This window comes from Nycticebus coucang, chromosome 4, assembly GCF_027406575.1.
Source record: "Nycticebus coucang isolate mNycCou1 chromosome 4, mNycCou1.pri, whole genome shotgun sequence".
Taxonomy (NCBI): Eukaryota; Metazoa; Chordata; class Mammalia; order Primates; family Lorisidae; genus Nycticebus; species Nycticebus coucang.
Genome location: NC_069783.1, coordinates 91,681,360 through 91,697,422, shown reverse-complemented (window position 1 = coordinate 91,697,422; position 16,063 = coordinate 91,681,360). Strand labels below are relative to the sequence as shown.

Below are 16,063 nucleotides of genomic sequence, written 5' to 3'. Positions count from 1 at the left end.
GAGGCTGGAAATCCTTTTGAATATACTAGGGAAATAGGCTTGATTTGAATAAAGTGCAAGGAGACTCATCACAGGTTAGTTACAAATACTCTCTTCCCAGGACCGGCACCCACGCCTCAATTGGACTGAGTAGGCTCCTGCCACTTATCCCTGGACAGACCTGCTAAGTGCACAATGTTAATGAGCAAAGGAGCCACCACTTAGGCTTCCAAAGTGGGATTGGTGTGGCCCAGGATTGTGGATATTTCTTGTTGGGCTCGTGATGAGCTCATCCGGAATGAGGACGGCACAGGGGTGACAGAGGCCGTGGTTGTTGTGGGCGCGTTGGTTCCAGAGGAGGCCCAGGAAGAGTGTTCAGGCCATTTGTACCACATATCCCATTTGATTTCTATTTGTGTGAAATGGCTTTCCCCGGGGTGAAGCCAGCACCTGATGAAACTTCCTTCAGTGAACCCTTGCTAAAGAGGAATCAGGACCTTGCTCCCAATTCTGCTGAACAGGCCTCTATTTTTTTCTCTGGTTACAAAAATAAACAATGTGATTGACAATTTGATTGTGGCTCCAGGACCATTTGAAGTGCAAATTGAAGAAGTAGGACGGGTAGGATCATATAAAAAGGGAACAATGACAACAGGACACAATGTGGCTGACCTGGTAGTAATACTAAAGATTCTGCCAACATTGGAAGCTGTGCTGCCCTGGGGAACAAGGTCATGGAAAGCCTAAGAGCACAGGATCCTTCTGAAGTTTTGACCATGCTGAACAATGAAACTGGCTTTGAAATCAGTTCTTCTGATGCTATGGTAAAGATTCTCATTACAACAGTGCCACCCAGTCTCTGAAAACTGGACCCACAACTTCATTTGGATATAAAAGTCTTACAGAGTGCCTTAACAGCCATCCGACATGCCTGCTGGTTTGAGGAAAATACTTCTCAGTCCACAGTTAAAGTTCTTTTTTTTTTTTTTTTTTTTTGGTTTTTGGCCGGGGCTGGGTTTGAACCCACCACCTCTGGCATATGGGACCAGCACCCTACCCCTTGAGCCACAGGCACCGCCCTACAGTTAAAGTTCTTATCCGACTGCTGAAGGACTTGAGGATTCGCTTTCCTGGCTTTGAGCCCCTCACACCCTGGATCCTTGACCTACTGGTCGCTATGCTGTGATGAACAACCCCATTAGACAACCCTTGGCCCTAAATGTGGCAGACAGGCGTTGCTTACAGATTTTGCAGCTTTAGGACTGTTCCTGCCAGGTTCTGTGGGTATCGCGGACCCCTGTGAGAGTGGCAACTTCAGAGTACACATGTCATGGAACAGCATGACATGGTCTGCTACACAGCTCAGACTCTGGTCCGAATCCTCTCACATGGTGGCTTTAGGAAGATCCTTGGCCAGGAGGATGATGCCAGCTGTCTGGCTTCTGAAGTATCTACTTGGGATGGAGTGATTGTGACACACTCAGAAAAGGCTTATGAGAAGCCACCAGAGAAGGAAGGAGAGGAAGAGGAGGAGAATACAGAAGAACCCCCTCAAGGAGAAGAGGAGGAAAGCATGGAAACCCAGGAGTGACCTCCACTCCCTTCCCTACACGAGGGGAAGACTGGAGCCTAAGCCAGCTGCTACTGGGCTTTATATGGTGGCATTTCTGTGGATAGGGAAGACCACAGAAGGAAAACTAGAAGGAAGTTTCATGCCATTGATATTAGCTTAATAGCCATAAGTCTCACATTTATGGCCCCTGTCATCCACTTTAATGAAGCAGGATACCACCATTTTTTTTGAGTCCCCAACTCCTGAAAACCTCAGCCATTAATTTTTTTGAAGTGTTGTGAACTGTTACTGTCCAGAAATATTTTTCTAAGAAAAACAAAGTACTTCCTAGTGAGGCTCTTAGTCTTGTTTCTCCTTGGCATGTGGCACCTCTTGCTTTGTATACTGTTCAACAGAAGTGATAATGGAGTATTTTAACCATTAAAAAGAAAGAAAGAAAGAAATACTCTCTTCCCTGGACAGAACTGATCCAATTCTGACATATTTTCACCGCTTTACTGTTCTTTTTCTCGAATGCAGACTCCTCTCTTTAGTTATGACAACATTATATTGGATCGGTCACAATGAACTTTACTAGATTATAGTTAATTATAGTTTTCATTCCTGTGGGGGAAATTTAAAAAGACACCACAAATGCATACCCAGCATATTTCCTAATCATCGGGGGAGTGTTTTAAAAGCCTTTTATTATGGAAACTCTCACATATACAAAAGCTGGAGGGAACGCTATGTCCTCTTAACTCAGCTTGGACAGTTAGCTGGGCTTTTTAAAATTTTTCCAATCTATTCTACCTTTCCTCAACACACACACATAATTTCCCCCCAAGGTGTTTTAAGGCAAATCTCTAAATCTTATCTCTAAATTCAGGTAAGTGTTGGAGCTTGTTTGGAATGTACTCTATGAACTGTGTACAAATGTCCTAATCTTACAGCCCACTACACCAAGTCAATGAGAGGTTGAAAATAGACACTGGCTGGGAAAAGACTATAGTCTGAAAATTGGGCTGCCTATTAAATTCTCCAGGAGGAATTTTTCAGTTTTTGGCCAGGGCTGAGTTTGAACCCACCACCTCTGGTATATGGGGCCGGCACCCTACTCCTTGAGCCAGAGGCACCACCCTCAGGAGGGATTTTTCAAAACCAGGTCCCCGAAACTATTGACTGAAGTCTAACTGAGTCTAACTAAGGGGCCTAAGTACCTATGTGTTTCAAAGGTATCCCAGAATATTTTTTTTCTTTTTCTTTCTTTCTTCTTCTTCTTTTTTTTTTGTTTTGGAGACAGAGTCTTAAGCTGTCGCCCTGGGTAGAGTGCTGTGGCTCAGAGCAACCTCAAACTCTTGGGCTTAAGTGATTCTCTTGCTTCAGCCTCCCAAGTAGCTGGGACTACAGGCACCAAGCCATTTCTTTCTTTCTTTCTTTCTTTTTTTTTTTGCAGTTTTTGGCCAGGGCTGGGTTTGACCCTGCCACCCTCGGGATATGGGGCTGGCGCCCTATTCCTTTGAGCCACAGGCGCTGCCCATTTTTCTTTTTTTTTTTGAGACAGAGTTTCGCTCTATCGTCATGGGGTCATAACTCACAGCAACCTCAAGCTCCTGGGCTCAGGCAATCCCTTGCCTTATCCTCCCAAGTAGCTGGACTACAGGCACCTGCCACAATGCCTGGCTAGTTTTTCTGTTTTTAGTAGAGATGGGGTCTCACTCTTACTCAGGCTGGTCTTGAACTCTTGAGCTCAAGCAATCTACCTGCCTGAGACTCCCAGAGTGCTAGAATTACAGGTGTCATCCATAGCATCCGGCTTTCCCAGGATATTTGATTATGGCTTATTGGGAAGCCAGTAGAAAGAAGTCACCACAGGGAAGAAATTGGCTAGTTAATGTGGTCTTTTTGGAGAACTGGAGGCACACAGCAGTAGGATTGGTCAGCTATGACTGTCAGCTGAAGATGGATCTGACCCTAAGTCCCCAGTGGATCCCTGAGGGATGGATGATCATGCCTGGCCTGGGAGATGCTGATTTAGGTCCTGCTTTGGGTTCTGAGAAGGAGGTAGATCTGAATGGAACAGCAAGGTATAGAAGTGAAGGACAGAAGGGAGAGGAAAAGATGGGCCAGAGGCTGCCTTGGAGCCTCTGTCATACTTAAGGGGGATCTGGCTTGAAGGTGCTCCTGAGTGGAAGTACATGTTTGGCTTTGAAGACAGCAAAGTGGAGGAATCACCTGGAACTTCCGGAATGCACAACTCATATTGTATTTGTGTAGCCTTCTATCATGGGAGATGATTCCATGAAGAAAAAGGGGACTAGTAGGCAGGTGAAAGGACAGTAGGTCAAGATCGGAAAGCTTTCAGAAAATGCCTCTGTGTATAAATAGGGCAGTGTTGTAGAGGTTATGACTTCTTGTTCTCTTTCCTTCCGCCATTCCTCAGCAACTCACAGTGTTGAACTCAGCTGAACCTACAGTGAAGAACTTCCTGGCAGGGCGTGGTGGCTCATGCCTGTAATCCTAGCACTCTAGGAGGATTGCCTGAGCTATGATGATGTCACTGCACTCAAGCTGGAGAGACAGAGCAAGACTCTATCTCCAAAAATATCTCCCCAAAACAAAAAAGAAAAACTCTTTTGTGTTTTGAGAAATGACTAGTCCTAAAGGAATACTCTGCTCTAGAATATTCTCAGACTTACTTTCACTCTTCCTCCATCCTTCCTCATGATGATCCCCTTGCTTTACTGCCTCTCTAAAACCCCAGGTCACCTTCCTTTTCTTCGATACATCTTTCATTAATGAGCATCCTTCCTATTGCAATAGTCTGAACAAAATGATCTGATTTATTTGTTCAGTGCACCTTACCTTTCACACCCTTCCCCCCCACTTTTTTTTTGAGACAGAGTCTCACTATGTTGTCCTTGGCAGAGTGCTATGGCATCACAGCTCACAGCAACCTCAAACTCTTGGGCTTAAGCAATTTTCTTGCCTCAGCCTCCCAAGTAACTAGGACTACAGGCACCCATCACAATGCCTAGCTATTTTTTTTATTTTTACTTTTTTTGTAGTTGTCACTGTTGTTTAGTAGGCTCGGGCCGAGGTGAACCCACTAGCTCGGTGTATGTGGCTGGCACCCTAGCCACTGAGCTACGGGCGCTGAGCCTCACACCCTTCCTCTTTATTCCCCTTCTCCTCATCATAATGAATTTTATAGGGACAGGTGCCATGGCTCACACCTGTAATCCTAGCACTCTGGGAGGCCAACTTGGGAGGATCCCTTGAACTCAAGAGTTTGAGACCAGCCTGAGCAAGAGCAAGTCCCCGTCTCTACTAAAAATAGAAAAATTAGCTGGGTAATCTGGTGGGTGCCCGTAGTCCCAGCTCCTCAGGAAGTTGAGGCAGGAGACTGCTTGAAGGCAGGAGTTTGAGGTTGTGAGCTAGGCACTTTGGGCTGGGACAATACAGTGAGACTCTGTCTAAATATAAAAGAGGGGAGAGGGGGGCGGTGGCTCACGCCAGTAATCCTAGCACTCTGGGAGGGCAAGGTAGGTGGATTGCTTGAGCTCAGGAGTTTGAGACCAGCCTGAGCAAAATCAAGACCCTGTCTCTACTAAAAATAGAAAAACAGAGGCAAGAAGATCACTTGAGCCCAAGAGTTGGAGGTTGCTGTGAGCTATGACACCATGGCACTCTACCCAGGGTGACAGCTTGAGGCTCTGTCTCAAAAAAAAAAAAAAAAGAATTTTACAAGGAAAGATTTGCTGATGCTATGATCAGATATCCAACTGACAGATTACCCAACACTGTTAATGTACTTAATGCCTCTGAACAGTACACAGAAGGTTCCCAATTTATCATAGTTTGACTTATGATTTTTCAACTTGACAGTGGAGTTGGTTTATTGGAGGTAAGCCAGCAGTAAGTTGAGGAGCATCTGTACTTAATAATGGTTAACATGGTAAATTTCATTTCATTTTCTTTTCTTTTTTTTTTGAGACAGAATCTCACTTTGTGACCCTCAGTAGAGTACTGTGGCATCAATCTCAAATTCTTGGGCTTAAGCAATTCTCTTGCCTCAGCCTCCCAAGTAGCTGGGACTACTGGCGCCTGCTGCATCATCTGGCTATTTTTTTTTTTTTTTGAGACAGAGCCTCAAGCTGTCACCCTGGGTAGAGTGCTATGGCATCACAGCTCACAGCAACCTCCAACTCCTGGGCTCAAGGGATTCTCCTGCCTCCGCCTCCCAAGTAGCTGGGATTACAGGCACCTGCCACATCGCCTGGCTATTTTTTGGTTGCAGCCATCATTGTTTGGCGGGCCCAGGCTGGATTCGAACCCACCAGCTCAGGTGTATGTGGCTGGTGCCTTAGCTGCTTGAGCTACAGGCGCCAAGCCCGTCCAGCTATTTTTTTATTGTCATTGTTGTTTAGCAGGCCTGGGCTGGGTTCGAACCTGCAAGACCTGGTATATGCAGCCGGCACCCTAACCACTTAGCTACAGGTGCCGAGACTTCTCTATTTATTTTTTGAGACAGAGTCTTGCTCTGTTGCCTCAGGCAAAGAGCAGTGGTGTCACCATAGATTACTGAAAGCTCAAACTTCTGGGCTTAAGTGATCCTCCTGTTTCATCCTCCAAGTAGTTGCAACTACACAGGTACACCATTTCGCCTGGCAAATTTTTCTTTTTTTTTTTTTTTTAAGAGACAGAGTCTCACTGTACCGCCCTTGGTAGAGTGCCGTGGCGTCACACGGCTCACAGCAACCTCTAACTCTTGGGCTTACGCGATTCTCTTGCCTCAGCCTCCCGAGTAGCTGGGACTACAGGCGCCCGCCACAACGCCCGGCTATTTTTTTTGTTGTTGTTGTAGCAGTTTGGCCGGGGCCGGGTTTGAACCTGCCACCCTCGGCATATGGGGCCGGCGCCCTACTCACTGAGCCACAGGCACCGCCCTCGCCTGGCAAATTTTTCTATTTTGAATAGAGCCAGGGTCCTACTCTTGCTCAGGCTGGTCTGGAACTCTTGAGCTCAAGCAATTCTCATGCCTCAGCCTCTCAGAGTGCTAGGATTATAGGTGTGAGCCATTGTGCCTGCTCAAGTAAATTTTATTTTATGTGTATTTTACCACAGTAAAACAATCCAGCTAACAGAGAGTACAATGGATATACTATTATTCAAAACCATTAGAACCTTATTAAGTGCTAGGTGATGGGTTGTAGGTATGGAAGTAGGTGGGGCCTGGGATAGGAAATGAGTAAGATCTACTTCCTGTGGCCCCAGAGCTCCCAGCCTTGCTGGGGACACAAACCCATAATCTGTTAATTGACCTACATAATTCCAAGTGACAGACATTGTAACAGACATGTGTACAGCCTGATTTGAGTCAAGGAGGCAGGTTGCAAAGAGCCTTGAATGCTACACTAAGGAGGTTGGATTTCATCCTATGATAATTGGGAGCTCCTGGTAGTTTTAAAGCCAGAGTATGTAGCCGGGCGTTGTGGCGGGTGCCTGTAGTCCCAGCTACTCGGGAGGCTGAGGCAAGAGAATAGCTTAAGCCCAGGAGCTGGAGGTTGCTGTGAGCTGTCTGATGCCATGGCACTCTACCAAGGGCCATAAAGTGAAACTCTGTCTCTACAAAAAAGAAAAAATAAATAAATAAAGCCAGGGTATGATTTGAGTACATTAACTGCAGGGTTTGTTTGTTTGTTTTGAGAAAGAGTCTCACTCTTTTTGCCCTGGTTAGATTGTGGTGACATCATCATAGCTCACATAACATCAAACTGCTATTCATACTGCGCTGCTCCCAAATAGTTGGGACTTACAGGCACATCACCATCCCTAGGCAATTTTTCTATTTTAGTAAAGATGGAGTCTTGTTCTTGCTCAGGCTGGTCTCAAACTCCTGAGCTCAAGCTATCCTCCTGGCTCAGCCTCCCAGAGTGTTAGGACTACAGGCATGAGCCATGGTGCTTGCCTTCACTGCAATTTCTTTCTTCCTCTTTTTTTTTTTTTTTTTGAGACAATCTCACTATGTCGCTCTCAATAGAGTGCTGTGACAGAGCCTCAAGCTGTCGCCCTTGGTAGACATCTTGTCACAGCTCACAGCAATCTCAAACTCCTGGGCTTAAGTAATTCTCTTGCCTCAGCCTCCCAAGTAGCTGGGACTACAGGCACCTGCCACAATGCCCGGCAGTTGTTTAGCTGTCCTGGATTGGGTTTGAACCCACCACCTTCAGTGTATGTGGCTGGCACCATAACCACTGTGCTACAGGAGCCGAGCCTTCACTGCAGTTTCTAATGCTTTATCACCATACATCTGCTTTGTGTGGAGGGTATAAAAGATCAATTGCTGTAACAGATTTAATTTTTTTTTTGAGACAGAGTACCAAGCTGTCGCCCTGGGTAAAGTGCTATGGCATCAGAGCTCACAGCAACTTCAAACTCTTGGGCTAATGCGATTATCTTGCCACAGCCTCCCAAGCAGCTGGGACGATAGGTGCCCACCACAACGCCTGGCTATTTTTTTGTTGCAGTTTGGCTGGTTCTGGGTTCGAACCTGCCACCCTCGGTATATGGGGCCAGTGTTCTACTCACTGAGCCAAAGGTGCTGCCCATCAATGTTGTTTTTTTAGCTGGCTCAGGCCGGGATCGAACCTGCTAGCCTTGGTATATGTGGCCAGCACCCTACCCAATGAGCTAGGGATGCCGCCCAAATTTAATTTTGTTTTTTTTTGTTTTTTTTGGCCGGGGCTAGGTTTGAACCCGCCACCTCCAGCATATGGGACCAGCGCCCTACTCCTTGAGCCACAGGAGCTGCCCTTTTTTTTTTTTTTTTTTTGGAGAGACAGAGTCTCACTCTATCACCCTGGGTAGAGTGCCATGGCATCACACAGCTCACAGCAACCTCCAACTCCTGGGTTTAGGTGACTCTCTTGCCTCAGCCTCCCAACTAGCTGGGACTACAGGCACCTGCCACAATGCCCGGCTATTTTTTTTGTTGCAATTTGGCCGGGGCTGGGTTTGAACCCGCTACCCTCAGTATATGGGGCCGGCGCCCTACTCACTGAGCCACAGGTGCCACTCCCAAATTTAATTTTTAAAAGTTGACTTCCTGGGCCGTGCGTGTGGCTCAGCGAGTAGGGCGGCACCCCATATACGGAGGGTGGCGAGTTCAAACCCAACCCCGGCAAAACTGCAACAAAAAAATAGCCGGGCGTTGTGGCGGGTGCCTGCAGTCACAGCTACTCGGGAGGCTGAGGCAAGAGAATCGCCTAAGCCCAAGAGCTGGAGGTTTCTGTGAGCTGTGACACCACAGTACTCTACCAAGGGTGACAAAGTGAGACTCTGTCAAAAAAAAAGGTGACCTCCTGGGTGGTTACAGCGCCGGCCACATACACCAGGGCTGGCAGGTTTGAACCCGGCCAGGGCCTGCCAAACAACAGTGACAACTTCAACAGCAACATGAATAGCCATGTGTTGTGGCGGAAGGCTGTAGTCCCAGCTACTCAGGAGGCTGAGGCAAGAGAATCACTTAAGCCCAAGAGTTTGAGGTTGCTGTGAGAAAAGATTAACTTTGGTTAAGTCTTTTGGGAGGACACAAAACCAGATCCTGGCAAAGAGATGTGAATGGAACACTTTGAGAGCTCAGGGAGAGATATTTACCCTGGTCTGAGGAAGCTGGGGAAGGCCTCCAGAAAGAAGTTTGCTGCCAAATAGAAGAGGGAAGGCGGGGCACAGTGGCTCAAGCCTCTAATCCCAGCCCTGTGGGAGGCCAAGGCAGATGTATTGCCTGAGCTCACAGGTTCATGACCAGCCTGAGCCAGAGTGAGACCTGTCTCTAAAAATAGCTGGGTGTTGTGGTAGGCGCCTCCAATCCCAGCTGCTAGGGAGGCTGAGGCAAGAGAATCTCTTGAGCCCAAGAGTTTGAGGTTGCAAACTAGCTGTGAGCTAGGACACCATGGCATTCTACCTAGGGTGACAAAGTGAGACTCCATCTCAATAAAAGAAAAAAAAAAAAAAAGAAGAGGGAGGAGAGGAAGCTGGAACATACAGATGGAGGAAGGGAGTTGTGGGCAATAAGGCTAGGGCCAGATGGTAGAGGACTTTGAGTGACAAACTAAAGTGCTTGAATCTTCTCCCCACAGGTGAATAGGAGCCATCAAAGGCCCCATCCTTAACAATGATTTTGATTTAACAGTGCTTACTACATGCCAGGCACTATTCTAAAAGGTTTACCACTATGGACTCATTTAACCCTGATACTGACCATGGTTAGATGTTAAATCTATTTGGTGCCCTGTAGAGGGTGGTGGATAGACCAGTTGTTATATGTGTGGTTCAGAGGAAAGATGAAGAGAAAAATGGAAAGTAAGTTATAGCTTTGAGAATTAATTTGTGATGGTTTCAATTCTTTTACATTTGTGGTTTGGTTTATGGCCCAGAATATCTTGGCAAACCTGTCATTCGCACTTGAAGAGAATTTGTCTTCCACTGTTAGGTGGAGTTTCTTTCCTTGTTTTTTTTTTTTTTTTTTTTGAGACAGTCTCACTATGTCGCGCTTGGTAGAGTGCTATGGCATCACAGCTTACAGCAACCTCAAACTCAAACTGGGCTTAAGCGATTCTCCTGCCTCAGCCTCCCGACTAGCTGGGACTACGCCTGGCTATAGGTGGAGTTTCTATAAATACCGTGAGGTCAAAGTTGGTTTCAGTACTGTTCAAGTCTTTTATAAATCTGATAATTTTCCAACTACTTTGGGGATTCGTGTATTTCTCTTTTCATTTCTATATCCTTCCGACAGAGTTCTGCAGTCAGGTGGGGACTACCGCAGAGAAGAGACAATGTTTGCTTGGGACCAGAATAGTTTTATCTCTTTAAATTTACTCTAGAACACAGAAACAAAATAGAAATTACTACATTACCCAGCAGGCGTAGTGGAGCACAGGACAAATGCAAATGAAGAGAGTCTGGGCATTCAGCCACACCTCTTTTCTGGGTTGGCAAGGCAACTGATACCCAAGCCAGCCAATAGGTTCTAGGCTCACTTGAGGGGCGGGGACTTAATGAGAGCCAATGGATCGCGGGAGAAGTGGTTCTACCAGCCAATGGCTTGAGTGGCGGGGCGGGTTTTTGATGCAGGGACATTAGTTGGAAAGATGGCTGCGACTGTGGGACCCTCTGGGTGGTTGCGGCGGTGGTGGCGACGTTTGTCGGCTCGAGATTGGTCCAGGATGTTGCTCCTTCTCCTTTTGTTGGGGTCTGGGCTGGGGCCACGACAGGTTGGGGCTGGTCAAACGTTCGAGTATTTGAAACGGGAGCACTCGCTGTCGAAGCCCTACCAGGGTGAGGACCTGGGGTGAGGTGGTCGTGCAGGGGGAGGATTTGGGACCTGAGGTTTTCTGTAGAGGCGGGGACGGCGAAAGGCTTCACGGCCCCCAGGAAATTAATGGTGGCGGGTGAGAGCCACAAGACTTTCTCGGTGTTTGGGAGCCACAGGTCCGAAAGGCACGGGTGAGCTCTCCCTCGTCCCCCTTCCCCCAGATCTGAAAGTTTCCGTCAGTTAGAGGATGGGCTCCCAGTTGCCACTACCTCTAGGCTCAGACGAAGGGGAGCGCGGAATTGGATAGAAGTATGGGAAGAGAAGAAAACTGAAAATGGTGAGGAATGATTGAAGGCCACTAGCAATGATCCGGTCTCCAGATGGGATAGAAATAAAGCAGGAGGAAGAACTGGGTAGAACTTACTGAGAGTGAAAAAGAAGATACAATTCTGTTGCTAGTTAGAATACCTGCTCTTTTCCAGTTTAGGGGTCCTGTTGGTGGGTCTATGAGCTTATAAGGTTCATAGACTTCTGACACAGAAAATTGATAGATTTGAAGAGTATAGATTGGTGCAAATGGTTTAACTAACACGAGCCTGTTTCCCCACAGAGGCATAGATAGGGGAGTAGTAAACAAGTCTAGTGCAAAAGCTGTATACACTACTACTAAGAGTAATAATTTATGCACTTTGCAGATGCATGGAGTGCTTCCTCTGTGCTGGTCTCTTTGCTAACACTGTGGGTTATACAGACAAAAAAGTTTTCACTTTTCAAGGAATTTATAGTCTAAGGGGACAGGAAAAAGTAGCTTCACATTTCAAGGTCAATTTAAAGAAAGAATATGATTAAGACCCAGAGGCCTGGGCAGCGTCTTTGGCTCAGTGGGCAGGGCACGGGCCCCATATACCAAGGGTGGCGGTTCAAACCCCGTCCCGGCCAAACTGCAACAAGAAAATAGCCGGGTGTGTTGGCAGGCGCCTGTAGTCCCAGCCTCTTGGGAGGCTGAGGCAAGGGAATCGCCTAAGCCCAGGAGTTGGAGGTTGCTGTGAGCTGTGTGAGGCTACAGCACTCTACTGAGGGCAACAAAGTGAGACTCTGTCTCTATTAAAAAAAAAAAAAAAAAAAAAGACCCAGAGACCTGAGGGTCAAACTCTTTGTTTTAATTAGGGGCATTTTTTTTTCTTTCATAATGTTAAAGTTTACTGACATATAAAATGGGAAGGATAGATCTGAGCTTTGGCTACTGTGGTAGGCTTAGAGTGATAGTTCTGTGCTTTGAGTGGGGGTCTTCAGCTGAGAAGGGCCTAGTGAGGAAAACTATTAAGATGTTAAGGATTGGGCAGTGCCTGTGGCTTAGTGAGTAGGGCTCTGGCCCCATATACCGAGGGTGGCATGTTCAAACCCAGCCAAACTGCAACAACAACAAAAAGATAGCCGGGTGTTGTGGCAGGCGCCTGTAGTCCCAGCTACTCGGGAGGCTGAGGCAAGAGAATCGCCTAAACCCAAGAGCTGGAGGTTGCTGTGAGCTGTGACGCCATGGCACTCTACTGAAGGGCGACAAAGTGAGACTCTGTCTCAAAAAAAAAGAAAAAGATGGTAAGGATTTAAGATTTATGCATGACAGAAGGCAGAAGATTGAGTGACACAAAAGGAAAGAAAAGATGATGGCTCCAACTATCAGAGGCTCAGAGGTAGCTTTCTCAACTGGTTGGTGTTGAAGAGTATGAACTGATCTACTTCTTCCCCATAGGTGTGGGCACAGGTGGTTCCTCACTGTGGAATCTGATGGGCAATGCCATGGTGATGACCCAATATATCCGCCTTACCCCAGATATGCAAAGTAAACAGGGTGCCTTGTGGAATCGGGTGGTAAGAATCTTTCTCCCTTCTGTGTTGGTGACCCAAAAAGTCCTAAAAAGTTCAGCAGTGGCATACTGACTTAATTTTGCTGTCTATCCCCAGTATTCTGTCTTCTGTGGATATCAAGAATCTTTATTTCCAAGATTATGGTGACCTTCATAATAAAGAAAATTTATTTCTTTATTTTGGGAAGTGCTCATCATTGCCCTGATATAGCAAATAATTCATTTTGAATCTGTTTTCTGAAATGTCTTTAATTCCTGATTGACCTAACGGTACTACTTCTTGGGTTTAATAACCTAACTCTGTTTAATTACTTTGCAAAGTAGGAGACTACTCTTTTATATTTATCCTAAACTTTACTGCAATACCTTTCCCTTATTTCAATTTGAAGAGTCTAATTTAAAATTTTATTTTCATGTGAAAGCTACTCTGAGCCATTGGTCATTTTATTTGTTCCCCTCTGGACCTTTTCTAGCTGCATTGTCTTCCTTGAGGTATGGTGGCAAGAAGTGAATGCAATGTTCCTGGTGTGCCTGCACTGTGATTTTGTACAAGTGTAAGATGATGCTCTCTTTTTGGTTTCCAGGACTCTTTCTAAATCTTTATGACCACTTTTGGGGATGACTTTGGCATCTTTCGATACTGTCTTTTGGGCTCTCATAAGCTAAGAACTTATTTTTACGTGATTTTTCTTATTAGTTGTAGATAAGTGAACCTCAGAAAAGAGAACTACTTTTCCCAATTCATTTTTCTATGTCAGAATTCTAAAGGAGCAGAAGGGTAGGAGAAATTTCTTTTCTTTTTTTTTTTTGTAGAGACAGAGTCTCACTTTCTGGCCCTCGGTAGAGTGCCGTGGCCTCAAACAGCTCACAGCAACCTCCAACTCCTGGGGTTAAGTGATTCTCTTGCCTCAGCCTCCCGAGTAGCTGGGACTACAGGCACGCGCCACAACACCCGGCTATTTTTTTTTTTGGTTGCAGTTTGGCCGGGGGCCGGGTTTGAACCCGCCACCCTCGGTATATGGGGCTGGCGCCTTACCGACTGAGCCACAGGTGCCGCCCCGGGTAGGAGAAATTTCTATGTGAGCTATCTGCACAAACTGGCCCCTTAACCCAGATTGTAGTGCTCATTTTTGGACAGAGTACAGAGCATTTTGTTCAGATAAAAAAGTTAAAGGGCAGTTGAAAGACTTGGGTTCTAGAGACAGCTCTATCACTGTCCACTGTGAGTTGTAGGCAGGTTATTTAACCTCTTAGATGTTAGACGAGCTTCATCATACCTGTTTTGCCCACTGGTGTTGTGACAATGCACATGAAAAGGCTGTGCGAAGGTGAAATGATTACAGAAATAAGTGTTATGTTACTATATTTGCTACAAGTTTCATTGATGGGGCTCTTCTAGGTTACTAAATGATTGTGTTCAAGGCTTGATACTTTCCTGCTGTCTTGCTAGCTTTCTGTTTCTACACAACTCTTGTAGCAGAAATTCTAGTCTAGCATCTAGTTCTGCCCTTTGACAGATTCTCTGTATTCTCTGTTATCTTATTATCAAAATGAACTGTGGACATGTTTCTGAGTTACTTGAATAGGATGCATTTGTCTGATCAGTGATTCTCAGATTTGGCTATCCATTGGAGTTAATGCCGATTCCTACCTCAAAGATTCTGATTTGATTGAAATGGGGTTGTTGCGGTCCACCAGCCCAAACAGAGATATCACTGCAGACGGAATGATTTTTTAAGGGAAGACTGCAGACGGAATGATTTATTAAGGGAAGACTGAGGCTCGCTCAGGCCTACAGCGATTGTACATCTTTATTCACTGTATTATATATCCAAACTCATTAGTTAAGAATAAGTAAGAATAAAGCATTAATTGAGACTGCTATAAAAAAGTTCTCCTCAGCATAAATGTTGCAAAGCACATACACGTCTTCTAAGTCTGGAGCATATAACTTTAAAGATAAACTACAAGGACACCAGGCTGTCTGTTTCTGTTTGCCCACCTCCCTCACAGGTTAAGTGAAACTTTTGTGTAATTTGAAGTTAGGGAATGAAGAGTAACAGTTTAGCTGCAGACAGGTGCTAAATCTCCAGCTAGGACTTGGCAGGGACCTCAGGGAAACATTTCTCAAGGCCTTTTCAGCAAGCAGGGAGGAATTAACCCCTGCATCTCTGCTGTTTTAGCAAGCAGGGAGGAATTCACCACCACCACCCCCAGTCTCACTTATGGCCAAGAATGGAATTTTCCCATCTTAGGTTCTTGTACCTCAAGGAGCACATATGAGACAAAGCCACCTTTCTGGGGTGCTAAAAACCGTGCACCTTCATAGGGTATAGCCTGGCCATTGGGATTTTAAAAAGCTCCCTAGGTGAATCCAGAACCACTGTTAAGACATAGCTCTGAGTAAAATTGTGTAGCATTGTGCTACAAGAGGCCAAGAATCAGTGGCAGACATAACTTGGCTGACTGTGAATTCTCTGGCCCTGCCCTCTTCCCAGAGGCATAATACTGCCTGCTGGCAACAGGGGAGCTTCCTGCCACTAAATTTCACTCTTGCCCTGATACCTAAATGAAACAGCAGAGAGTGGGCAGTGCCTGTGGCTCAGTGAGTAGGGCGCCGGCCACATATAGCGAGGGTGGTGGGTTCAAACCCAGCCCTGCCAAACTGCAGTAAAAAAATAGCTGGGCATTGTGGCGAGCGCCTGTAGTCCCAGCTACTTGGGAGGCTTAGGCAAGAGAATCACCTAAGCCCAAGAGCTGGAGGTTGTGAGGTGTGATGCCATGGCACTCTACTGAAGATTGACAAAGTAAGACTCGGTCTCTTAAAAAAAAGAAGCAGCAGAGAGATAAGAATCCAAAATAACACAAAATAACAAGGCAGGAACTGGGTTTATCAGAATAGGGCAAGGTGTAGGAGATTTCAAAACTGCTTGGTAAATGCAGAAGTCCCCAAGCCTCTTTCATTTTGACTGTGTACTTTTTTTTTTTTGCAGTTTTTGGCCGGGGCTGGGTTTGAACCCACCACCTCTGACATATGCGCCGCCCTTGACTGTGTACTCCTAATACTAACACTTGGAAAATGTCCCAGAAATTAAAAATAAAAACTGAAAATGATCTAGCAATATGTTACTCAAGAGCCAGAACAACCTATTTGGAGAGCTTTTGGCTGAACCCAGCTGGCCTATTTGCCCCTCCTTCCCTTCTTTCTTCACAGTGGACTTTTATTTATTTACTTTTTTTTAGAACTGGGATCCCTCTCATGCTAGGACTGGTCTTGAACTTGTGAGCTCAAGCAGTCTCCCGCCTTGGACTCCCAGAGTGGTAGAATTATAGTTGTGAGCCACCACACCC

At 46.0% G+C, this 16,063-nt stretch overlaps 1 protein-coding gene and 1 pseudogene across 6 annotated transcripts in view; both read left to right on the top strand.

The window, feature by feature from the left end:
- Positions 1-296: 296 nt before the first annotated feature.
- On the top strand, positions 297-1,570 carry LOC128583265 (interleukin enhancer-binding factor 2-like; annotated as a pseudogene).
- Positions 1,571-10,631: 9,061 nt separating this feature from the next.
- Positions 10,632-16,063, top strand: part of LMAN2L (lectin, mannose binding 2 like) — a 33,018-nt gene continuing 27,586 nt past the window's right edge. For 2 of the 6 annotated variants that reach the window (XM_053587386.1, XM_053587385.1), the window contains exons 1-2: positions 10,632-10,870; positions 12,598-12,716. In XM_053587386.1, the coding sequence (XP_053443361.1) occupies positions 10,684-10,870; positions 12,598-12,716 (306 nt within the window). In that variant the 5' untranslated portion in view covers positions 10,632-10,683. Of the gene's footprint in view, positions 10,871-12,597; positions 12,717-16,063 lie in introns of those variants that run through there. The other 4 variants (XM_053587387.1, XM_053587390.1, XM_053587388.1 and 1 more) reach the window with 4 other exon arrangements.